At 39.8% G+C, this 26,910-nt stretch overlaps 2 protein-coding genes across 2 annotated transcripts in view; one reads left to right on the top strand and one right to left on the bottom strand.

Moving 5' to 3' along the window:
• The window catches only part of RNF111 (ring finger protein 111), a 174,653-nt gene that overhangs the window by 97,270 nt on the left and 50,473 nt on the right, over positions 1–26,910 (top strand). The gene's annotated exons all lie outside the window — the stretch shown is intronic.
• Positions 1–26,910, bottom strand: part of MYO1E (myosin IE) — a 78,605-nt gene that overhangs the window by 44,949 nt on the left and 6,746 nt on the right. Inside the window, 2 exon segments of the mRNA XM_065733765.1 lie at positions 42–131; positions 2,587–2,730. Of these exon segments, the coding sequence (XP_065589837.1) occupies positions 42–131; positions 2,587–2,730 (234 nt within the window).

Genomic DNA, 26,910 nt, shown 5'->3' with positions numbered 1-26,910 from the left:
GTCTGCCAATATTGTAGTACATTATAGACTGCTTTACTTACGGCTCCCTGGTACATTTCGATTTCCTTTTCCCCAAAATATGGCATTTGCTTGAAAGGATTCACAGAGATTAATACAGAGCCAATATATGTCTGTATTCAAAAGTAGTTAAGGTAACTACAGTTTATACAGCAGTATCTTACCACCAGTGATGGCCAAACAGCCTTTCCATAGCTTCAAATAACAGAAAAAAAAAAGCTTAAAATAATTATTAATAAAAATGAAATTAAGAAGGCTTACAAGAATGTAAACGTATAATTCAGAGGGATACTTTTATCTTATCAAAACAATTTTAGGACAAGTTAAGTACAGGAACATGTATTACAGGCCCAAGTCCAACATTCCCTGAACAAAAATACAGAAAGGAAATGGTATATTTGAACTGCTTTGCTCCTTTGTAACTGAGCAGAGCATATCGTTAGTATTGAAACGATTGTTTTGACCTTCACAGAATGAGCTGTACTGACACATTCTGATCTCATGGAGATTGTGCTGAGCCTGCAGACAGATGGAAACCGCCCGTACAGAGCTGAATTGGACAACGACTCAGCTCTGCGTACAAGGCAGGGAGCTAAGGGAGTTAGGTAATTCAGTGCTGTGGTGGTATTTTATGAGTGTAACTGTTAACAGTCCCTGGAAGACTTATCCTGAAGGATACCCTATGAAACACTGCAGTTTATTATTATTCCCAGAAACCTTTTGTGATATTTTGAACGTTAGGATTTCACAGTTCCACATTCAGCTGTACATTTGCCTACACTTACTGTGTAGGTAATGAATTGTTATATACACAACTGAAACAACTGGTACTACTTTACAGGCAGGACTGGTTCCTTGAGTTGGGAGTTAGCAGTGCACCCATGTCAGTGAGTTCAAAATACTGGACTGTTGGTTCCACTGAACAAGCTGAAGTTGCTCATAAACAAATTTACTGTCCAAGCTTTCCATACCTAAGCTGGGGAACTGAAAAATCTCCGTATTACTAATTTGCAATGATTTCTTCATACAGTTTTAAATTTAATTCAAAGAGTGACAACATCTGGGCCTCCAATATATCAAGCACTTATTGTGTCAGTATAAACATCTGAAGTGATAGTTTTTTGTTGGTAACAATACCAGCATTTTCTGGGAAGAATCAGTAATCTCTGTGCAGAGTAGCACAGAGGAATATTCATTCATGGGTAGGCATAAGAACAGCTGGAAGATTCAAGAGATGGTCTCCAGTTTAGAACAAAAAGCCTGCACAGAACTGCAAAAGGATTATTTTTCTCCACACAAATGAATTATAATGCTTTTAAAAGAGGAGCCTGATAGCCCATGTGATCACCAGACCCCCTGGAAAACATACAATCTGCTCCAGTAAAAAGAGAAGAAAAAAACCCCAACCATCTCTATGTTAATCTGTTACTCTCACTTTTGTAAGAAAAGCATCAAGCACTGAAGACTTTGTGAACACTGTGCATGGAAGATGCAGGACTTCACAGTGACAGAAGTGTTTGTTTTATTACCAGGAAGAGTGCTACAGATTCCCCAGTACAACCAGTGCTACAAATTCTTTGCAACTTTATCACACGTGAACTTACAAAAAACTTACACAGTTTGAGATGGAAATGTCAGCACAGCTACAACATGACTTCTCCTCTGTCAGTCCTTGCTAAAGCTTTCACTGGCTGACTATATGGAAATAGTCAGGAGATGTTCTATTTCTCTCCCATTCTGATAAAAAGAAATTAAAACTCTGAAAGAACTGCGCTCCAGATACTACTAGCTGGTACCAAAAAATGGCTAAAGCAGAAGGAACAGTATTACCACTGACCACAGGTTACAAAATTGATTACTGTAGCTTATGTTACATTGTGAAAGCTAAAAATCAAACAAGGACTTGTGTTTTATGTCAAGGAAGTAATTTCACACAACATTTCCAAAAATTAAAACATTTTTGGTGCTGAAGTTTGATTTTCTTGCTGGGTTATACATTTGGCTATTTAAATCTTTCACATTTTTATTAATCATAGTAAAAAAAAAAAGATTATAGCACAAACATTGCAGATTTACAGATGTTCACATGATCACGTGCCTTCCTCAGCCCATGATTCAGAACAAGCTGTAAACAGGGTTATGTCAGAGGAGAAATGTTAATGAGAAAGCATTAGAATCTGGGAGGTAAAGAAGATAACACCATCTCAAAACGTGTATGTAAGGCTTAAACCTATCAGCAATCATCATGCAAGTAGCACTGCTGAATTAGCTTGAGGAGTCACAAGGATATACAAATGTATGAAGCTACAAGATTATCCTCAGCAACGACAAGAACTACCACACATTCTTTCAAAAGAAATACCTTACACTCTTCTTTCAAAAGAAATACCTTAAAAGCATTGTACAGATCTTAATTTCAACCTTCAGATTTTCTGTTCTCTCAGGTGCACTGTCATAACAAACTCTCAGGATCGTAATCAGCTTCAGTAAAATACATCTACGTCATTCGTTTTGCATTGGCTCAGCAAGCCCACAGGGTCCAACTAAAAGCAATACTATAAAGGATACAAAAATATAATCATCCATGTATCGCTTCTTTAGGTTCTCCACTATGGAATCTTCTGTGATTTTGGAAAGAAGGACCATATCATCCACTCCGCTGTGCTTGACATTGTGGCTCTGCCAGTGATATCTGTAGTGCCCTTTGCTTCCCTGCAGAAAAACACAAGTATAAAAAAAGGTTACTATATTTCTCATTAGCATGAAATAATTGAAAGCAATCCATTCAAATTCCAACTTCCAAAATATATTGCTCACATTGAATATTATCCCTTGACCCAGTTATTGAAAAGCATACACAGACAATGCCACCTTACTCATCTTTGAACTATTAATTAAAGCATCGCCCTGCCCTCCAAAATTAGAAGTAGTTTCTCAGGGTTTTGTGAATGCCTACACACAGAAGTGATCTCAGACATCAGGCAATTCTCAAACTTGCAGAGGAAAAAAAACTATTCCAATTGAAATACAGACCTTAGAAACTAAGGATGCCAAAACCAGACTCCTACAGCACAACTATTATTCATGAGGATAATTAACTACCTGAACTGAATTAAATCGGGATACCATGGATTCTCCACCCTTCACAGCCTTTTAATCCCAAACTGGGCATACAGTGCTACTCTCATGGAAGCTGTGAGACTGATGTCAAAGGCATTCAGTGGTGTTTTGCAGATGATGCTGCACAGCCTGACAGGCTGCGTGTCTGAACAGTCCCTTCTGAGCTGTTAGTCACTGTGTGTAACTGACATCTGAATAGATAATCTCTCCCCACACTTAGAGACTACTATTTCAGGATGCTACTGAAAACTCGTGACATTTCAATTTCTACCAGTTGAAATCAAAATCTGTTTTTTTCCAGCTGATTTGAACTGTAATTAGGTTTCTATGGATGCGCCCATGAACACATTAAATCCAGTCAAGATTAAAGGCTCTCTAATCCCACAGCCACACCTTGCAGTCTGACAGGCAATTCTCACAGAGTTCTACACTCCTGCATTTTTGCACTTGAAGTTTTGCTTGCACAATTAGTAATGCTGAAATTAATATATTTTACACTAGTAAATTGCCACATATGCTGTCAAGGAAGATGTGGCTAACAAAACAGTCATCTGGTGTACTCCTATTTTTTAGCATCAGTTTCAAAGAGTGAGATGTGGCTCCATTGCTCTCACATATTTAACAAGATCAAGTCTTATTCATCAGAATACATGCAACTTATTATAAAGTATTTTGCGGAACAAAACAATGCACAATCACACATGATAAGTGAAACCAGCTGGATTTGATCTCAAATTAAATTGTACTAAAACAGACTCATTTGCCTACTGCAGACAGCACAGGACCTCCAGGCTTTACACCTGGTTTTATTAAGTCTCCAGCCACTGCTACCACTACTACTATCTTATCACTGCTACTTCTACTGCTATTAACGTTACTTCTACCACTGCTAATAACTCTGAAGAATATTTGTTATTATTAATGAAAAGAATACTTTTAAATATAGGATAGCAGAGGAAAATATGCCTGAAAGCACACATCAGACCTCTTAAACATCAAATAACCTTACGTGAGCTTTAATAAAATAATGATCTTAAAACCTTTTTAGCTCGCATAGGACATGTCCACTTCACATTTGCATAATGGAAGCAATGATCTGGAAGCACAGAGTAATTGAAGGAACCAATTAATTTTTGGAAATTGTTATAGAACATATGACCGACAACTCAGCTGGAGGTCAGGTTATCTGAGTAAAGGGAAGTCCAGCAGGAAGGCACAATTTCCTTCAGTGCACTCATCGGCTATTTGTGATACTGAGCTTGAAAAAAGACAGGCAGCATGGATAAAAAAAAGGTACAGTATAAAAATAAATACAGAGAATGACAGTTTTCATTAAGCTATGCAGTGAGGTTTAGTATTGGAAAATGGAGTAAGCTACAGAAAACGGGTAAGAAAGGAGACAGTAATAACAACCCCCCATTGGAAGCTGTGGTAAGCAACTTCAGTGAGAAAAGGACAGAGCTCACAAAGCTATGGGATGTATGGAAAACATGTACATACCCTGTGTAAGAGCAAGGTTTATGAAAGTCAGCAACTGCTGCTGACTCTAAGTCACACGCACTACCACACCAGAAGGTTCTTCCAAAAGCAATGCAACAATCCAAGCAAGAGGGGCAGTGCCAGAAGACCTGGCTTACCTTGACAGCTGCTCTACCCAGTGCTTACCTATCAGCAAATGAGAGTGCCTCAATATTACAATCAAAAGGAAAAGGCAGCAAAGAGGAGTAATAGAAAAGCAGCAGTCTAAATGTCTAGGAAACCAATTGCATGGAAGACAGCTGACAGTTGTAGCACCAAGTAGCTGACAAGAATAGTGAATCACTTCTAGATAAGTTTCTATTCGTAGTCTGGGCCTACTTTCTCCTTGAAGCACAGCCATACATGGAAATACAGAGAAGTGGCAAATCACTGGCAGACTATTATAAGTCTTCTATGGATCTAGAAATAAATTCAAGCTTTAATAGTGACTAATTCCACCTATACGTTTAAGCCTTGCTCTCACCCTGCCTTTTCTCAGGAAACTGGAGCAGGATGCATGGTAGTGGATCTCCTCAGTCCAAGCAGCAAAAGCAAGTGCTTTTCCTATATGTCAACCCTCAAGTTCTTGCTCTTCCAACCATAAATCACAGAATGGTGGCCACAGAGTCTGATGCAAATTTATCAAGTTCAGGCCCTTCCAACCAGCGCTGCCACCAGCTAACAGTTAACTCATTCTTCTGTCACTCTGAAATACAAAAAATCTTCCCATCGTATGTTAACTGAATAAATCCATGCCATAGCAGTTATAAAGGAACTCCTCACACCTCTGCAGTGCTGCACATTTCCTAGAGGTCTTGCATATATGTTTGAAAACTACAATGCCTGCAATTCAATTTTCAAAACTTGTTCAAGAAGCAAATAAGAGAAATGTACTTTAGATGTCTCTCCCAAAATTCTAACGTGAAAAATTTTCCATCTCAAAATTATACTTGATACGCTTGCAATAAAGAACTCAGACAAAATTGAACAAAATGCTCTTTGAGAAAATAAGATTAGGGTCATTTACAGAATCAGACAAATAATACTGTAATATATACATACACAGTATGGATGTTTAACTGATGACTTCAAGTGGTACAGTAAACTGGATCTGTAGAAAGCTGTACAGACTTAGCCAAACAGTAAGTAAGAAACCAGAAGAACTTAGGAGGCAAGGAATGCTATTCCTTATAAATTAATCCTAAGGGCTGATATTGTTCACTTACTAATGAAGAGACACAGGCAGTGGACGGAAATGGATCTGCTCATGGAATGGAAAATTCTAAGGAATGTAACACCAGGCAGGAAAAGCTTGCATGTAATCAAATTATAGTTTGCCTTGTCTCCATTGAAGAAGCTACTCCTTCTCTGAAGGAGTCACAAATAAACCAAGATAACTGAGCAGGCAGGTTTTAATAATAATAAAGAATATGAGTAGTAATAAATTTGTAACAGTGAAATAGAGTATGAAGGTAATAAAAGCAAAAAGGACATAGGTAGGAGTGATCATAGAGCATCAGCTCAAAAAGCTGTATGCACTTCAGAGGTGGACAGAAATATCAGCTCTCCGCCAGGAAGACAAACACTGATTAAATGTGATAAAAAATAATTTTTTCATCTCTGTGTTTCTGGGAATTCTGCTGTGCTTCTGGGAATCAGTATCCAGAGTTGGGCTAGATGACATTTAAGGGTACCCTTCAACTCAAATGATTCTATGATACATTACACCTCAGAATATGTTTTTCTCTGAGTCTTGATGTTGCATGGACTTCATTTTTACACCCTTGCAAACCAAAGTGAACCAGTAAAGTGATTTTCAAACAGATGTTGTACTAATCTGTTTATTTCATTAGCCTAATGAAATAGCAATGTGGAAAAGGCTGGGCTGGCACAAAGCTGGTTGTCCATCCCTGAGCCGAGCAGCCAAATACAAGTCCTTGTGTTACAATAACAAGCCTATGCTGATGCCAAAAGATGAGCTCAGCAGATTACAACAGACATCAGTGGCCTGCTAAAAGCCACAGTACCTCTGCAAGGTGAAAAGCTGTGGCTGGGAGCAGGAGCGAGTGCTACGAGCCTGGCTGCCAGGGCTGCTGCGGGCTGAGCTTGGAGCACTGCACGGAAACTCAGCTGGGCCAAAAAACTGAAATTAAAGGCGTGTGTGGCACTGCTGTCAGCCGTTATTATTCATTTGCTTGCTGTTTTGGGCTCAAAATCAGATCTGCTTTGCTCTCTGACAAGAACAATATTTATGAGTCACAAGACGGCCCTGTGAGCCAAGGGCCTACTGTTTGAGAGGCAGCTGCGGGCTGGGAACGGCAGCACACCTCAGCAATTTCACCATCTTCAGCATCAAAGCTATCAAGACTCTGAAGAACCTAGAATAGATTCCACTGCCACGCCACAGATTTCTTTTAGCACCCACTTGTTAACAGTTTAAGACAATAAATACATGAATAGCAGGAGATAGGAACATTTTACTGAGGACACAGGGGTGACAGCACCATCAGCATCGAGTGGATCTCATCACTTACTGCTAGGGCAGTCCCGGAGATGTAGTTAATATTAGTATGTAGTTATTTACATTCTAGATTTCTTGTACTACTTTTGGTATGATATAGTTAAAGCACAGTATTGTTTCATTCAGGATGAATAATAAATATTGATGAGACATTTGTTTTCAGAACTTTTGTTGCTGCCCCACACCTTGTGTTACAACAGCAACTGTTGGTTTCTTGCCTTTATCGCTGTCTTTGTATTTCTGTGTTATCCTAAGCAACACATATTTGATGTGGCTATAAAAAGATTGAATCATGCTGTGTCACAACAGGGTTCTCTTTCAACTGGAGAGAAAGCAAATATTTTTGCATTTCAAGCTGTCTAAAAATAGTACATCTGACAGTAAAGTGCTAATAACAAGGGATCAGAAGAAACTGTCTATTCTGCCCCTGTGAAAGTGCCTTGTTTATCTCTCACTTTATCAGTGCTGTCTAAACTACAACAATTTACATATCATAGAGGACTTTTCCTTGGTTCCCATAACAGGAAGAATTGCCACACTGCATTCCAGACCACTGTTTTCTGTAGCAAATATTCATCTCCCATCACCATCCAGTAGGGACTCAGTCCCCATGAAGGATTAAGTATCGAATGATCCTAAGTGAGACCTTTTCTTTCCCTTTTCAGGTATGACAGTGCTATTGCACAAAACCCTTGCAGTTTTGGAAGTGTTTGTCTCTGCTCAGATTAGTATCATGAGCACGACGCACCATGTTGTGCACCACTAACTCTACACCTGATGTCAATGCTTCTACCAGCTTCCTCCAATATCATCCACCAAAATAGTAAACTGTTACCATCCAGTTACAGAAATCTTTCATACATTCCAAAGAAGCAAAACAGTCTGCTCTTCTCAGCAGAAAACACTTCATAAAAACTTAAGATGAATCTTAGTCCTCAATTAGGATAATTGAAACTTGAGAAGCCACAGTGGAAATACACTTCAAAGTAACTCGTGTACATAATGTTAGAACAAACAGAGGCATTCACTGCAATGATGCAACCATAGTTGAAATGCCAAATTAAAGGAAGACAGAAGCTGCAGCTAGATGGACAAAGATAAAAGAATTTAAACTGAACACGGGGGAAACATAAATGGAGACAAAATTTCTTTCAGTACTCAGTAAATCATCAACACTCTTGTAAGATAAATAACAAAATAACCACCAATACAAAAATTGCTTCAGTGCTTGACTACGGGGAACAGGCACTGCATCAGAATTTTTTTAATAAAGTTTCTTTATAAAAAGGCACAGAGAGAGATTCTACAGAACAAATTAAAGACATGAATGAACTTAGGAGCAGATCGTGGTAGCATGCCTAGGTTTTTCACACAATTTACACAGACAGTAGGCAGCCACAGAAAGTAGCTAATGAGCTGTAAATGTGCGTTGCAATGTTCCAAGAAATAATCTCAGGAAAATGCAATGCTGTTAACTACTTGACAGGGTTGACTTAACGTTGAACATTAACTGCTTTACCTGACTGACCAAGCAGCCCTTCTACAATTCACCTGTACGCCGTGGCATGAGTAGCAACATTCTGATGGTGATGGATTAAGAATAGGTATGTTAACTGCAAAATTTAGTCAGGTTGTACATGTATGCCACGCCAACTGTCTCATTGAGCAGCATCCTTTCACACTGACTTTTCATCTCTAAATGGCACTCATATTGTGCAAGGCAAGAGAAAAACGCAAGGGAAAAATTACAAGTTTTATCTTAGCTGTATTATCCCTTAATGATAGTGATTTATAGTCCATTAAAAATAGGTTTTAAAAGGTTTTTAATGACCTTACATCTCAAACATATTACTATTAAATGCTGCACATTTAAACCATGTGCTATCACGGTTCCATCGAGTATTAAAACTCATTTTGGTACACATACAATATTAGAGCATGTGTGTACTCTAAGGCTACTTAAATATCATCTCCCCCAAAATATTGCATGGTAACTGGGATCTCAGAGGCCAAAGACCACAATACTCCATAGAGCTGCAGTGCTCCCAAGCATCTCCTGCACCCCTTCGGGAAAAGAACTTTTTGTTGTTGTTGTTCTTTTTAGTCAACAACAAACAATTTGTCAATGATTAATTTATTGTGAGTCTTCCTATGTGTGTCAGATTTACAAAAATAAATTATTACTGTTAATTGAAATATGTAGTTTGAAAACACCATCAATGGATTTATACAAAATACCACAGACTCTCCCTTAGCATCATATTGAAAATATTTTTCCTTGATCATTCTAAAACTAAATAAGGAGTTGAAGTCAAGTGGGAGCTCACCATCTGGTTCCCAGAGAGAAGAACCTCAGAACAGCATGATTCAGAAGCTCTACACATGGACCACTGTCTTGCATATGCACTGCCAGAAAGAGCACTTTGATGCTGTGGTGCACACTGTATATTGGTGCCAGCTGAAGTTTTTGGAGAAAGTAAAACCAGTGGCATGTTATAATAATGCCATCACAAACATGTCCTGTTCTAGCTAACGTTCCCACTTGTTTCCCTGCCTGCTTCTCCCAGCTCCTGGAATCTCAGCCCTTAGCACCAAACCATGCTCGCAGGCCACAGCTTGCCCCAGTGGATTCCTTTCTGCTCAGTCACTGCCCTCTTTGTACACTGTAAACAAACAGGAATTGGAAGCTGCTCTTAACCCTTCTCTCCTATTGACCCTTTTGTTTCATGATAAAATCAAGGTATTTGTTTGCTCAACAGACTGATACTGCTGAGACATTAACCTGAGATTTTAAGGCCCAGTCTGTCCCCAGCAGCGCCTCAGGGGAGGTAAGTCGTTTGTTGTGATAGAAGGTTTTAGAGGCAAATGATTTCTCTGTGCAGCTTGTAACCCTCCAGGAATGACAATTCACAGCAGATTTGACATCAACTAAGGGCACACCAAGGAGCAGCTCAGGGCACTACTCAGTAACAGCCATCCAATGGCTGAGGAGCCCAGGCCTTCCACCATCGCCTCCCTCATCACGCTGCTGTTTGCCACAGAGGACACCATGAGAGGATGGCTACAGCTTTCCCCAGCTGCCCTCACCTGGCACACAGCCGTGCACTGAGCAACACAACAGCAGGTACCAGTGGTCACTGAGTTCTTTGGCCACCTGAAGGCCTGCCCTTTGCTAGTTCAATATGCCTTACTCCCAACAATAACTATTTACATGATTAGTTCAGCTTTTTAATTACAAGCAGGAAAATACTATATCCTTTGGAAGAAAACGCTACCAGCTTGCATTTTTAATTACACCACTAAAACATGACTTGTCTTTGAAAAACATGCTTGAAAGCAGTGAAGCATGACAATGAGGAAATGCCAGGCATTTATCTTTCTGAATCTTCCCTTGCATTTAGTTTAAAACTTGGTTAGCCATAACGTGATTGTCTTGTCAGATCTTATGAACAATAACTTTAGTACAAAAACCTCTACTGTGTTCTACCTTTTTATACAGTCTGATATTTTACCTGTATACGATTTTTTGAAGGTTCTCGGACACTGAATCTGATTTAAATCACCTTACTTCTACCATTGTCCTGAATAATCACATTAAAAAAAGCTCTTTAAAAATATAGTTGCAATAAGCGTACCAGATTTCGTGTACAAGTTACAGAATGTCAGAAGCAAAAAAAAAAAAAAAAGAAAAAAGAAAAACTATTTCAGAAAGAAAAAAGCCACCTCCAAATCTGTAAAGAAATAGAAGCAATCTCAATAAATGGAAAACTAAGCAACTTAATTCCAACACAATGTAGTAATGCTCTCAAGCAATAATATACAATACTACATTTTCATTTATGAAACAACACTGATTTGCAACTCAATATATTAGTAAACCACTACAATTTTGTTGGCTGTATTTGACTTCAACTCCTAAATTCACAATGAACTGTTTATAACATAACAGAGGTAAGGTAGATCATAAAGATTGGTACTGACCATGTTGTATTATCGCTGTTCTCAATAAAGAACAGCAATCCAGGTGTTTTCTGGGCAACAGCTTGACCCAGATGAGTAGAAGTATTTACCAGCCCTACAAAAATTGGAAACAAGCACGGAGGTCAGTGGGATGGCAGTAGAGGTGGAACTCTCCCACTAACATTCCCTTACATTCTGTTGCTGTGTGACAGATGGCAGCAGAGGGGCAGTCTGGCAGAATGGCACCTGACACAGAATTGCAGATGAAGCAAAGGAGTGGAAGTGAATACCTCCACGTGGAAGAAATGGCAGCCATTGACATCCAAACACTTTTTATGGAGACCAATCAGTGGATGTGAGTACAGTGAAGCAGTGGGTAGTAGGTTACCTCCACTGGTGAGGATGTTTGTAAATGAGCCCACAGGCTCTTGTTTGTTGCTGGCAAAAACGTAGCTAATAGTGGTGACTACCTGGAATAGCACTATTTTGTAGCTGGTAATTTGCTATGTTAAATAGAGTTGTTGCACTGCATCTATCTGTTGTGGTTTCCATGGAAATAAGTAGGAAGCATTCCTTTCAGAACAACTTATGTATATATACGTGTGGGTGTATACACATACATGCCATGTATATGCATGTACTCTCCCACAGAGAAGAGAAAAAGCAAAGTTGCATAAGAGTCACGATAAAACAGCAGAAGTTGCAGCATAGCAGAAAACCGTGTTCAAGAGTGGTTTTTCACAACACGTACCAAAAAGCATCCTTGTGCTGACACCTCAAAACACCGCCAGTGTAATGCAGAGCTAAGATGACTAAGTAAGATACGTCAAATTAAGCCTACTGCTGATTTAGTAGTCTGCACACAGGACTGCTCAGTGGCTTTAAAGCAGCCTATTTAGAGATACCAGCATTGATCTGCTCAGAGGCACAACCAGGGCATACCCTCCTGTATGCACAGCACTGCAGCTGGGACTGCCAGGTGAGGTATCCATTGCTGTTCTGGGATCAGAGAGTACAGAATGCATTGGCTGAAGGCCTGGCTGCGGAACTGCAGCACCTACAGATGAGTTTATCTGGGATACTCTCATTTAAGTGGCTGCAAGAACGCCTGCTCCAACACTGGATGAGAGCTGCACAATGTCTTCAGGCCACATTTGACAGTACATCTTGGGTATGCTAGGGCAGGAGGTGCTCTGCAGGGGCCCAGGAGCAGGGGAGGTTCCCATGTAAGAACTGCTTTCTGTGTTGCTTTAATTTCACAGGGTGCTGAGTAAACACATGCTAGAGGTTGTGGGACGACAGCAGCTTCCTGTTTACCCCCTCTGTACTGACTCAGGACAACAAGGGAAAGGCTCAGGGAGAGCATTCACTCCCCTACCAGGAGCTGACAGCAGCATGCAAGCTGCCTGTGGCTTAGCCTACAAATTCCTTTTTATTAGCTTTCCAGTTTTCATGCAAAGAAATCAGACTTGGCTTCAGAGAGCGTGGTAGACTGTTAGACACACTGATTAAATCTTTATTTTAACTCCAGAAGAATCCAAGTTTAATTTTTATTCCATTTTTTGCAGATACAGAAGCTTCTTTAAAAAAAAACTATATATATATATTTACATAATACAAGCAAGAATTCTTTCTAGCATCCTGCTTCAGGGATCAGTTACACACATTTCTAAAGAATCAAATCCTACAAGTCCACATCAGTTCTCAAAAATTTTTAATCTAAAAGCAACAGGAAACAAAATCTTGGAAAGGCTACAGACCTGACAGCTTTCACACACTGAGCAGCAGACTGGCTTCCCTTTCTCAGCTGTACCTTCAGCCCCATAGCAGTCTGTAAAGAGCCTACTGATTGCTTCAGGCCTAAGGCAGCAGGATCCCTCAACAACCACACTGGAGCTCACAGGAACACCACCAGAAAGCATGTTCCCCTGCCAGCCTGACAGTAAGTTCCTCTCCTCACCCCATACCAAGGTTAAGGTCCAATTCAAAGGACTTTGCAGACCACCCTGGATTTTCAGATACACATGTGAAGACCAAACCTAAGCACTCTCTTCTGCACAGTAGGTGGTAACAGCAGGAAAAGCCTAAGCTACTCAAGGTAAACAAGTGGGAACTTAGTGAATGAAAATTCTGACCTGTTGGGGCCAATCTCCTGTACAAGGAAATTTATCCCTTTGAGAAGGACTGATTTTTTCTCTAACAATAACAATACTACACTGAGGCAAGGAGACCCCACTGAGTATAACCTAGTGATGCTCTCATATCCAAACCATCCCCAGTATTCATATGGAAATTAAGACTTGCCACCATGCTAATTTTCTAGCATGTGTTTATTCAGTCAGCTCTGTAATAAGGGCAGCTACATCAACAGCATGTAATACTGCTGCTTTATACAGCAACCAACTTGTTTTCATTTAATACCTTGGCTTCACTTCACTGACTTTTATTACAATATTTTCCTAGTCAATGAATAAGTTTCTGAACAACACAACCTGCTTCAGATTACATAAGGCTGTCCTATCTTTCTCCTGTTAGATCTCATGCTTTTAATTATTTACTGTATTTTTCATTAAGCTTGTATACCAACTCCACAGACCTCTACATTTCCAAAATAATTCATATGACACCAAGAATAATAAAGCTAAAAATGTATATACATGACCTCCATTGGCTGAGTAGCTCATAGTGTTCTGCCAGTAAAGCTGATGTCTCAAGAAGGTGGAAGCACAGAAATGCAATGGGAACATGAAGAGCTAACTCCACTCCAGTGGAATATCAAAGGTCATTGGTTGAATTATTTAAGGGAAATGAATGGCCCCACAATTTACACTACAACCTTTAACAGCTACATGATTGGGTCTTTTTGGTTATTGCTTAGGCCACACCCATGCTTATGTTTGATCCCTAGAACTGCAATGTCTTTTTTATCAACTCTGTGCAGATGTCCACTTAACCTACTAAGTGACAGTTCCATTGACCTACAAAAGATGGCTTTTCACAAGAAACTACTACTCCACCCCTGAAGCTTGAGAGTTTCTTTTTTTTTTAATGTTAGAATGTTTAACATATATATTCAGCATTCAAATTACCGGAGTAAGAAAACTTAACAAAAAACTAATTTAGACATCTAGCCCTTCTCAGCTTATAGGCTTTCAACAGATTACTGACAACTGATTTAATTTGTAAACAAGCTTTTGTCATATATCTGCTTTAGAAAGCAGACAGTATCAGAATACACATTAGATTCAGTCTTGCGGATGTTGCATTGGCATAATTACATTTTAAGCAGGGACACCAGCCAAATCAGCACTGAATGTACTCCAATTGCGTTTTAATTGACTTATAAGATGACTTGTTTCACACAACCAGTAGCTCTATCACCAATTTTTCAGAAGTAGGCAAAACACCAGAATTAAACACCTGTTTATGCCTTGTAAATCAATACTGCAAAGACATGCCTGTTCCAAACCATCTCTTCTAAAGGAAAACAGCAGAAAAGAGCAGAAAAGTACCAGCCTTGCAGGGGAAAAAAACCCAACAAAACAGAACTGCTGCATACTATTGCAGACAAATTACTGGAATTTTGTTTTAAAGCATGTCTGAAGTATAACAGTGTGGTACTGCATTTTCTGTCCCCTTCAATTTTTCCGTATCTATGTCAGACCATGAATTTCAATCAGAAAGCTATTAACGTTCGCTTCATTGAAGACACCTCATTAAACTGAAAGTTCGTTCAATTTAAATACTCCAAGGAAAAATTGCAAAGCATCCAAAAATTGAAAGCCAGGACAAGAGAATGACCTCCTCAAGACTGTATTGATGCAAATCTCTACTCAGTATTTTACATTCTACACTATTCCCTTCTTCATCACCATCATCTGTTTCTCTATCAAGTTAGAGATTTAAGTCTTAAAAGAACTAATTATTGGATAATCATTTTTAAATGATTAATCAGTAATTTGTTTACATTCTTTAACACTAAAACTCTCCATCATCCTACCCTCTAAACATAAGGCTTGCTAGCTTTTATCTTAAGTAAATGCTGAATTTCACAATGAAAACTCAGAACAAGTAAAATTCAAGCTAAAGCACATTACTTACACTAGGTCTCCAAATTTGAGGAGAGAAAAAAAAATAAAAAGAAAAAAAATCGGGAAAACATTTACGTTTCAGATTGACAGTGGTCCAAAGACTTCAGCTTGCTGAGCTTTGACACCAAGCCACCGAGCCCCAAATCAAACCCACAGAAACTATGCAAACAAAAAAAGTCATTAGAAGTGTGAACTAAAACTAGCTGAGTTTCACACAGTACTCAGCTGCAAAACTCCAGCTGTATATTGACTTTACATCTAAGCTTAGCATCTCAATTGAGAAAGAACACTCTTCTTCCCCCCTCAGACCCCAAGCTGCCTATAAACAAAATAAAAAGGATATTGATAAGCTGAGCATTTATCTGCTTTTAGCCATCTCAGTCCAGTACATTCTGTTGAAGTCCCCAGAGTCAGCTTATTATGACCAAAGATCAAAATGAAATTCTGGCACAAAATGACAAATTGTACTGAAGCACCCTTCCTTCAAGTTTACACGTAAGGTTGCTAAATGACAGATTCCTCATAAACTCCTCAGAACCACAGGACAACTGTGACATAAATGCTGCCTTTATTCTAGCTGGATGAAAACAGTACAGTTAAAGTGGCATGCTAAGCCAATGGACCCAAATGCCACACCAGCAGCTGGTCAGTAGGAGGGCACTGCCACATACCCCTCAGCTGCACATGTGCACCTCCGTCGTGTTTATTTTGGCAAACAGTTTTTGCCAAAACCTACGTGTCAGAGTTAAAGCTAGTCCGATTTCTGCCTACCCTGCACAGGCCTATAACGAGCTCTTACAAATCTCTTCAATATGTATCACTCCTTCAACACCAGTTTCTTTGTATTCCTCACACCTGGGCTTGAAACACTGAGGCACACGTCGGACTGAGAACTAAAGGAAAAAAAATGCTACGGGGTGAAGGGAACCCCAGAAGCAATACATAAAAGTAGCCTCCTAAGAAGGAAATACTGACACATTCTCCAGACTCCCATGGTGCTGACTCTTAAGGGCTCAGCACACTCTAATTAGCCCTTAGATAATACCAACCCTACTGGTCCATTTCCAGGGCTTTTACTTCAGTCACTGGAATGCATAAGGAGCTTTATTCAAATCTCTAACTCTGCTACTTACACAGTTGTATGGTTTTGTCCCTTTTATCCGCTGTGAGTGCTACTCATTTTTGCCTCAGCTGACCTTCAGTTTTCTAGCACATCAGGCATCCACAGCACTTCGAGTTCTTGAGAATGGCTCAGGTGAACAGGCAGCTCCAAAGCCTGGTTAAGCAACAGGGCAGAATCTAAATCTTCTGTTACTTCTGAAATTAGAGGTATGTGTACAGCAACAGACATTGCAGCTGACTGCAGACCACAACTACTGTTCATTTTCTACTACTGCATATTCACCCAAAACTCCGCCGTGATATGATTAGGTAAGATTCTTAGTCTATCAAGAGTTTGACTCATTGCCGTAAGCTTTTGCAGCACTCATCTGTTATGTCTGAAAACAAGGCACTGATGCAGTACATGCTTCTACATTTCTATAACAAATTCCATAAAAATATGTATTTTTAATTGAAAAAAGAAACAAAACAAACTAGTTATGAGTTCACAGGAAAGCCCTTTCTTAGGGGTCTCAAGTGTGATCTCTTCCTCTGCTAAATCACAATTCCTTGTGACCACTGTCAGAAACTCTTGTCTGATAACTAATTAGAAAAAAACCCAAGCTATTCCTTGATAGCATGCTGCCATCACTCTGAATAAGTTAGCTCAATGTTTCCTAAAGACAGATGGACATTTCTTCAGCCTCTATAAGTAAGCCTAACACAACACTCCAGCATAGCTCATTTTATAGTCAAGCTGCTTGTTCCGGGCTACAGCACCCATACAAACAAACAAACAAAAGAAAGGCAGGGCGGAAACAAACAAAGTGCATCAGTACACTGAAACGACTTTTTTTTTCATGGAATAAAAACAATGAAGGAAGGAGGCCAACAACATAGAGTGGAGGCCAGGCATGGTGAAGATTTTGCCAACATATTTGTTTTTAAATGTTATTAGCCAGAGGTGAATAAAGGAAGGTGGTAAATCTCTTTTTAAACAGTTGCCTGAGGTTCTTTTTGATACCATAAACAATGTGCAAACTAACCTTAACATGGATTATTCAACAGCTGAACTACCAAAACTCATTCAGGCTTTTGAAGATGCAATTCGCCTAATTTTAAAATTAGCATTAGAAAAGATCAAAGAACCGTGGAACATCCAGGTATTTGTAACAGCTTGTCAATCTATTCTCCCACTTCTGTTATTATGAATGTTTATCCCACAGAACTGGAAGGAAAGACAATCGAGCTATCCCATCCTTTTTATTCTTTTATAGAAAAAAATTGAATACCTAACCAACAAATCATAAGTTCTCTCACCCACTTCCACACAGTTCAGATTTCAGAGGACTAACTGAAAACAGAAGTTACAAATTCCATTTACACTGAAGTAAAGGCTATTTATCACTGCTCATGGAACTGGAGCTTCAGGTACCCTCCAAGGTAACCTTTTGCACACACACACACAAAGATCTTCTCTTTTAAGTTTGTACTATAACGATAGTAACTATAGCAAATGAACAAATCTGAATTTTTATTTTGCTACTGCAAAAGGACAGGTTTTAGCTTTTCAGACTCATTCTATCAATACATTCGTAACTAAGGAAAGGCTCAGTTTTCTTAGTTAATATTTTTAAGATAAAAAGGAACACACTATTAGAATGCATTCTTCAGTAGGATTTCTGGACTTGTGTCATAAATTATGTGAACCACCTCTTCTGCAATTGCATTGCATTTAAACACAAAATCTAGTATCTAAAATCCTGTGTAGTGGGATGCCTTGCCAGATTATCCTCTGGAATTTGCAGATCAACAACTCACTTCACAATTCCCTATTAATTTTTTGTTCCATACACAGTACAATAAAACCACATTCTATTACTTCAGATGTCCATTGATACCACTTAAATGGAATCTAATTAAAAGACACTAGTTTTTACACTTGCCACATTTGCTCCCACTCAAGCAGCCCTGAGATGTGGCTGTACACTAGGTGTGATGCTAGGCAAGAGTATGCAGTTCTCAGTCATTCTGGTCTCTCCTAGTACCATTAATGCTACTGGAAGCAGGTGTGGGATTGGTTCATCTGGAGCAGGCCATGCATCCTGCTGAGCATGCTGTCCTCAAGTGACCTATCTGTTACAGGACTGTAAGCACACAGCAGAAAAGGCAAAGGCACGAGTTATGGAATACATCAACTGTCCCAGCACACAGGCTGGGGTGTGACATTACATAGTTAGTCATCTGGTGACACAGGCTTGGAATTTACAAGCTCACTCAAAACCCACACTGAAGCCACCACATGCTTTAGTCTTCCTCAGGTAAATTAACTGAGGCATAACAACATGTTTTCTGCAAGGCTCCTTTAACGCACAGTTCTGTATCCTCCAGCAAAGCAACAGCAGAAAAATACACTGCACACGAGGCACGTGAGCTCTATCATAGCCTGTGCCTTTTTGGTTCCTCAACACTATGGTTGTTAACATCAAGCATGAAAAAACTACGCTGTGTAGCTAAACATGCCTCATCCAATAAATGAAAGAACCTCAACATTGGTAGCTTCGACAATTAAATCATTAGATACACAGACATGCTTCTGCATACTCCCTGTGCAATGCCTGACTGCCAGGACTTCGTTACTCACAGTACAAAAGCACAGGATGCAGCCTGCAGCTATTGTGCTTTGGAGTTTGCTCCTGTCAAATTTCATAATGTTTAGCAAGGTTTGTCTTTTCTAGTGTTTGCAAAGGAGAGCACCAGGTGAAGCCCAGGACTCTACATAGCACAACACCAGTAACTGAGTCACCAATGAGTCCAAAGCTGCCCAGTGGTTATTCAGAAGAGCTATCATAAGGGAAAAGACCTTTTAAATAAATTGTTTAAGAGGTTTCAGTAATTTGTAGGGATTAAAGTTTCCACAGAAGATTTTGCAAGAACATATTTACTCTGGGATCCAGTCCTGAAGTCATCCTATTGCTTTTAGGAACTGTGGCGACCACAGCTTCTAAAAGATACTCTGTCTGCACTTGAAGTCATACAGTAACAGTCTTGTTGTACCAACAGTACAAGACTGTATCATCCTTTAACACACAACTGTGGTCTGTGGTGTGCAGGCAACATCTAATGGCAGATTTTCCCATAGCACTGGAGATGTTATCAGTGATGAACATCAATTTAGTGCAAATGCATGACAAAATGAACAGCGTATACATCTCACTGCACTGCTTCTAGAAATTCTCCAACACCCAGCAGCAGTTACTGTAAGGAGTACTAAAAAGATGAAAATTTGTCTTAAGCTACTGAGAAGTCACATTCCTGAATAACAGCATTTAAGAAATAACATGAACTACTTATACAACCAGGCCTGTGAACGGAGACTGTTCTACATCCATTTTCTTCTCAACCCCCTCACTACAGAGCACAAAACAATGCCCCTCACTACACGCTGCATAGAACCAAGCACTTCTCAAAATAAAAGTTTCAGTGTTTCCACCATTTAAAAACTATTGCCTGAGCAAGGTTAAACCTGTTCAGAACTGCTAGTGGAAGTGTAACTTATACATCTATACGCTCTCACAGATAAGATTTAAGAGAAATCCAGTGACCACACGAAGCCTGTAACAAAGCGGGCCAGCCGTGGGAGAGCTGCAGCAGAGGACAGGAAGAGCTTGGCAAAGACACAAGGAAGGAAAGGGTCTCCAAGGGAAAGCCCTGGAAGACAATCACAGGCACCAACGGGGTGTGACCACACATTCAGGCTGAATATTTCAAGGTCACGCACTGATCAACAAGAGGACAAGCACCAGTTTTCTACGTGAGGTTGGAATCAGATGTTCTATCAGCACAGCTGGGAAGAGTATTAGGGTGGCCCAGAAGGTGCAGAACTTCACGTTGCAGCTGGACACGATGTACCCAGATCAATCTAGGCTCCCACTGCCCCTCCAGCACAGATCTGGCCATTCCCATACATTCAATACATTTATTTAGTGTATATTAATGGTATATTTTAGTGCAGCTACAGTAAGAAAACAAAAAAACAAAAAAGAACAACAACTAAAGACAGCGAGCATTCTCCTCCAGCTACCAGTTCTGGTATTCTGTGTTTTGCCCTAGCTGACACAAAAAAAAGGCATCTACTCAGTTTTAGATCTCCAGCACACTCCTAAGTTGTCAGAAGTACCAACAATCTACGACTAAGCTCCTCAGTAAGGTAACGCAGCAAAAAAGCAAATGAGTTCACTAATGTGAGGTGACTTCCAAGCCCCCAAATTTCAAGTGGCATAAAATAAATGCAAAACAAGCCCTAAAAGGACATATTAAGCTACAGAACTTCAAAACAAAAACAAAAAAAAACAAAACAAACCATGTTCTTTATTGTTCACAGTATCCTGTTACCAGCTTGAACATAATTTTAGCTACTAAATGGCTGCTTTTTTGTTCTGGCAATCAGATGATATTTAACTTCCCCTTTGTTTTTTCTTTTCCTGTTTGTACACCTGCACTCCCAATAAGAGTACAGCAACAGGATTAGTACCTCACAGCTACCCCTGCATCTGTAAGGGGCAGAATGACAGAACACTTTCAGAGTACTAGAGGGGGAAAGGCAAAGAAACAAAGATCCTCAAGTTAGAACTCAAGGAAACAATTGTAGTCCTCATTAATCAAGTTCAAAATAAAACTGGATATTCTCGTAAAAGACTGGTGACTGCAAGCTGCAAAATTCATGGCCTTGGCTACCTGACAAGGTGTAGCTCTCAACCCAGTCGCTGATTCTGGCTGCATCTTTTAGTTGCATACCAGGAAGAACAGCTCTCCAAGTACCTAAATGGGTTGCACAAGAGTAGAAAGTTATCACTGCTAATTTTTACTGAAGTCTTTTCCACTACGCTAACTTAGCATCTGCTGAACTGCTCCTGGGTATCAGGGATCCAGAACAAGTCATAACAGGCTGGTCACAATCAGACTGCCCTGTCTCTGACAGCTCCAAGCTGAAAGCTAGCCAGTGAGAAAACTGACTTATAGACACAGGACAAACAGCTTTTGATAGCTGCTCTATAGGATTTGAGGAAATTCATGCCTCTTTGGGGAGCTTCACCATTTTTGCCCATTTCCCTACATAAGTCAGCTATTAGCAACCCTCTGGGTGCTCTACAAAACGTTCTAGTAGAGGAAAAAGCCTGCCAAGTTACTGCCAAGGAGGAGTCTGTGCAGAGGATAGCAGAAATGAGAAATCAGTAGGCAAAGAACTCCCGCTACTGGAAGTTCAAACCTTCAAAGTAAAAAGGACAAGAATTCATCACTGCTGCCAACAGATCCAGATACTTACTAAGTGCCTTTCAGCTATCCCAACAGCAAAGCATTTGCAAATGTTTTGATGAACAGGACTGTGTCATTAAATCCTTGCAGAAAAATACCATTAACTTTTTTCTTCAAGAAGAAATTACGTGTAATCTCACTGGAAAAAAACAATAGCATCAGCCCACAGTTGCTGCTTCCACCTTAACGTCCAGGCATAAGGATCACTTAACCCTTAAAAGCAAACAGTGCACTTCTTCAGGGTTCCTGCTACGCAGACTCAGCACAAATTAAAATCCTCCTGTACCTGCTACATCTTTCTGCAATTGTATTTCTAAACATATTCAGGACTAAAGGCAGACCCCCATACCGAAAGAGCCAAGTGACAAGTTACCCAGTGACCTCATGTACAAAAATGCCTCTGCCTGTACCATTAAGAAATTATGTCAGACTAAATAGCTGTTCATGATTAACTCACTAACTGGGGTAATATGCTTCTCTATCACACAAACTACTACACCTTCAGACTCATCAGAACATCCTCACAGTGACTGCAGGCTCCTGTATCTGCCTACACACCGAGAAGTACAAGCTGTACTGTCAACAAAGCCCAAATATACTTCCTGCAGCACTTTCTTTCTTTCATATAGTGAAGACTGTTTTCAGAATAAACATCGCTGTAATTCCTTCCCATAAAAGAAACTTTCAGGACTGGCAAAGGGATGCAGGCTTAGAACTCTTAAGACTTATCTTCTGTCACTGAGGCAGGTCTCATTTGACAACTTCAAATTGCGTTCTGCTTTTCTGGTTGAGTTTCAGACTTTCATTCCTTATCCAGAGTTGGTGATCTCTAGTTCTCCCAAGAACGCATTCAGAAGAATTTAATTTTGGTTAGACTGATGTATGCAACTAAGTTTTAGTTAATCTGAGTTCAAATACAGATTGTGACACTTAACGAGCTCAGGACTCCTAAACTAAAAACCAAAGTTGCTGTCACGGAATTAAGGAGTATTTTTACTGGTGAGATACATGGGAGCAGGTAAAGCAGCTGGTTATGTCAGCAGAAGTAGGGAGTATGTTTCTAGTGATTAAAAAGCAAATACACTGTACTTCAGGAAAGCTTAATTTTAAGTACGGCTCTCTTCATTAGCGCTTGATAATGAAACCAGGCTTTGGACTCGGGTTCTCCCTCTGCACCAGATCTGTACTGGGGATACGGAAAATAATGTGAATTCATTCAACTACATAGGCTGCTCCAAAATTAATGCCACCTATTTATTTCCATGGAAACTGCAACAGATGTAAAGAACATAGTAACACTAGTTGATAGAGCAAATTCTCAGCTACAGAACACTTTTTCAGCATAGTCACCACCATTGGCTATACCTTTCTGCCAGCTATGAACAAGAGCCTGTAATGCCAACACTCAAAAATCTGCATGGCCATCTTTCATGTTGCTGTCACCACTGCTGAAATGCACCACCCACCACCTCACTGGGCTGATGCCCACTGGTTGGTCTCCATCAACATCCAGCAAGCATCACTGAATGTCAGTGGGCGCCATTTTTTCCCCACATGGAGGAATTCAGAAACATGCCTTTGGTTCCCAAGCACTTCCACATCAGACACCATTCTGTCAGACTGCCCCTCTGCTCTGTCTGTAACACAGCAACAGAATTTAAGGGAATGTTGGTGGGAAGGTTCAGTCTCTACTGCCATACCACCACCGTCTGCCCCTGACATTGTGGGCACAATAAAACAGGAAGCATTGCTTTCAGAGCTGCCCTTGTGTGTATCAAGAAAAGAAAAAAAGCTAGGAGATGAAACAGACTTGTACATTTCTTTATTCTTTCCTCTTCCACTATCAGCAGTTAAAAGTCAAATGTTTATTTTGCTACAAGAACTTTATAACCTCCACAAATTCTGATCCTACTCTTAATGTAAATTTAAATGATCCTACTAATGCATAGTGCTAATGGAATCTGCCATCGAAGAAGGACTTATAAATATGTAAATACAAGCTTTTATTGTTCTAAAGAAGCAAACATTTATCTTAACCCCCTTCAGTCTACTAGTGCTACCTGACTGCTTAACATCACCATGATTCTATGTAGAAAGCTGCACTGTATGCAACTACAAGGAAAATAAGCCTGATGCGGCCATTTAAAGATAAATCCATAATTTAAGGAGGGCTGGATTTTCCAGAAGCACTATCATCCATTACTCAATGAGGAAGGATACTCATTTTGCCTGGAATTATACCAAATATGGGAACGAGCATTCGCTGTTCTTTTGTTTCCTCTCAAGTGTTCCTAGAATGAACCAAGAATAAAAGCACAGACTACAGGAAGAAACCACTGTTGGTCATCCACTTACCCTGCATACTGAGATCAGGTCCCTGAGGGCTGGGTGTGCTGGTATTTCAAACATTAAGAGCCCTAGAATCAGAAATCCTACTTACCACTAGAACAGCTTTAAAGAGTAGTACTCACAGGAATAGCTCTAAGAATTCTGGAACAGTCAGCTGAGGAACTGGCACTGTAAATCGGTGAACTATTCCTTTCCATACAAAAACTGAAAGTTAACAATACTACTTATCTACACAGAATAATCAGTCCCACTCTGTACTACCATATGCTGTTTAAGTTCAACCACTCTGTAGCTTTGTAATAGGTTCAACTGACATATCCCTGAGGCTGAGGCCAAGATCTGTTAAGTCAGTACTAAGTTCTGTAGAAAACAGTCTGTTTGAAGGCAGCTTTGAGCTAGAACAGATGAGCCTTTGTTTTTGCATCCAAACTAAAACAATTTCAGTTGTATCAAATTTAAATTTAATCAACTGGAGAGCATCATACATGCCAATTCAACTGCTATTTAAAGCAAATATCAAATTAGATAAATAATTTTCTCCAGTAGGTTGGATCTAGTTCTTCACTGCCATACAGGTATGAATTATAACAGTGCTGTAGGATGAGAATGACCATTACAGACAAGTACCCTTAAGCCAGATTAGCATTAGAATTCATAGAAACAGTTACTGAACTTAAATGGACTCAACACACAGCCTGAGCTTCATACTCAAACACTATTATGTCTTTTTTGCACTTGAGTAAATATGCTTCTAATTGATCTGCTCAACACCTGTCCCTATTCTCTCACAAGAAAGTGATCGTGCCTTGACCTCTGTAATCACAAACCCAACACAGAGGCTACAGCAGCACCAGAAAACAACAGTAGTGGCCTCGCCTACAATGAAGTCATCTTGCCTCCTCCCACGTAACTCCGCTTTAAAGAGAAGTCCAGTTTTTGTTCATTAAAGGCCAAATCCTGAATCATAAGTCTGTGGAAGTATGCAGTGTCACATCAGAATCTCTGAACAAAAACTTTTGAGTTCATTTTTTTCTTCCTAGCCACGTCAAGCTTAATTCAGGCTTTTAAAATGAGAATACACTCACACAACCCACAACAAATAGCACAGTCTGTAGAAGTTACTATAACTCCAACTTAAAGAGACAAGTCTATTTGCTGATAGTCCATATCCATAAAATAGGAACTCCAACAGAATGATGTGGGTCCTTGCAGTGTTCTGGGAAACAGTACATAACCTTCAGAAGCCCACTGTGTCCTGTCACTTAACTGGAAGAAAAACGGTCCTCCTCACACCAACACTGCATTCTAACACCATGGCTGACTACCACAACCAGCACGCTCTGGCTTTAGGCATTAGGACTTCTTGACGCTTGAGGAAGAAGGAAAATGGTTTGAAGGGTCACCAGCTACCACAGAGCAAGTAAAAGGACAACAACACAGAGACCATTCAGGACTCATCTGATGCATTTTTAGCACTTCTGCTGCAAGCATCTCTGCAGGCTTAAAGGCACTACTGCACCGCAGCAGGCCCACACTTCTACCTCCTCATCAAGGCCATCCAGCTACAAAAAGTCACCTCACACCATTTGCCCAAGTTGTCCAGGTTACACACAACAGCCAGGATCTGAATTGCCCACCCTAAGAAGTTATTTTGACTTTTGCACTGCAAAGACCAGAATATTTCGGTAGGAATCTTTGGCTTGCTGAATCTAGTAATTACTGACCAAGACAGTAGCTCCCAGCGTGTATTTAAAGTCAAGGGGAAGCACCAAAAAAGGCTTGGGAGACTACCAACAGAACAGGAACAAGTCCTGGAAACACAGCCCTGCACAAAGTCTGGTTTACAGTGGAAGGGAGGTGAAGCAGAAAGTTAGCTGAAATAATTCAGTACTAAGTGAAACTACTTTTGCATTTTAATTTACAGTTGAATATCTTTCATTATTATTATTGATTTGCTTGAATCCATAAGTTTACACGAACAGTTGCAGCAGGATATTTTGTCCAGAGGTGGTGGATGCCTCATCCCTGGTGAGGGGCACAGTCAGGCTGGAGCAGGCTCTGAGCAATCTGACCCCTGTTCATGGCAGGGGATTTTAAGGGCCCCTTCCGCTCAAATGATTCTATGATTACATGATATGTGGCATAAAAGCCATATTTAAAAAAAATCATACACTATAATATGTCAGTTTCCACACTACCCAAAATTTTAATTCAAATTACTATAGAAAACATCAGAAGCGTTCCCAACAGGATTACCATGTCTAGTCTATAACTTGCTTCCACAAAATCTGTACAATCAAGAATTAAGATTACAAAACTAGAAATGATATAATGACCTAATACAACAGATTCCTGTGACTAATTGGTTTGATCCCTAGATGATCAAATTCTATCACTAGCTTCTTCAAAGATAACCGATTTCTTGATCCATATTTAGACAGCAATCTGCACATGTAAAGAAAAAAGCTAATGACACATGAATTTGTACATTTATTAGAAGATACTGTAGAATTATTTCATAATTCAGAGTACATAGACAGCTAAGTACCTCAGCGCTCAAAAAGCAAGAATGCTTTGCTGCAGCTTTTCTCCCTTCAGGAACGAATCTCATCAAGTTTGAAAAAGTTCATTTAACTATATCTGTACCAAAAGCATGACTCTTCAGATACTGCACATCTGTCCTTTCTTTAGGTATATGTGGAACACAGTCAGAAGCATAGTACAGGAAAACAAATTACTCCACAACTGACAAACCCACAAATCAAATTCTGCTCCAACTTAGTGGCATGCACTTGATTAGATCCACTAAAAAGAGTACTCCTTCAATATAGTTCAAGAACACCGTTTTCACTTAACAAATGAAATATAGTTTATATAATGCTGTGAATACATAGGACAACCTCATCCTTGGGACCT

The sequence above is a fragment of the Cyrtonyx montezumae genome, unplaced genomic scaffold, assembly GCF_038088225.1.
Source record: "Cyrtonyx montezumae isolate F1298 unplaced genomic scaffold, pur_monq_1.0 scaffold_17, whole genome shotgun sequence".
Classification (NCBI taxonomy): domain Eukaryota; kingdom Metazoa; phylum Chordata; class Aves; order Galliformes; family Odontophoridae; genus Cyrtonyx; species Cyrtonyx montezumae.
This window is presented reverse-complemented; position numbering and strand designations above follow the sequence as displayed.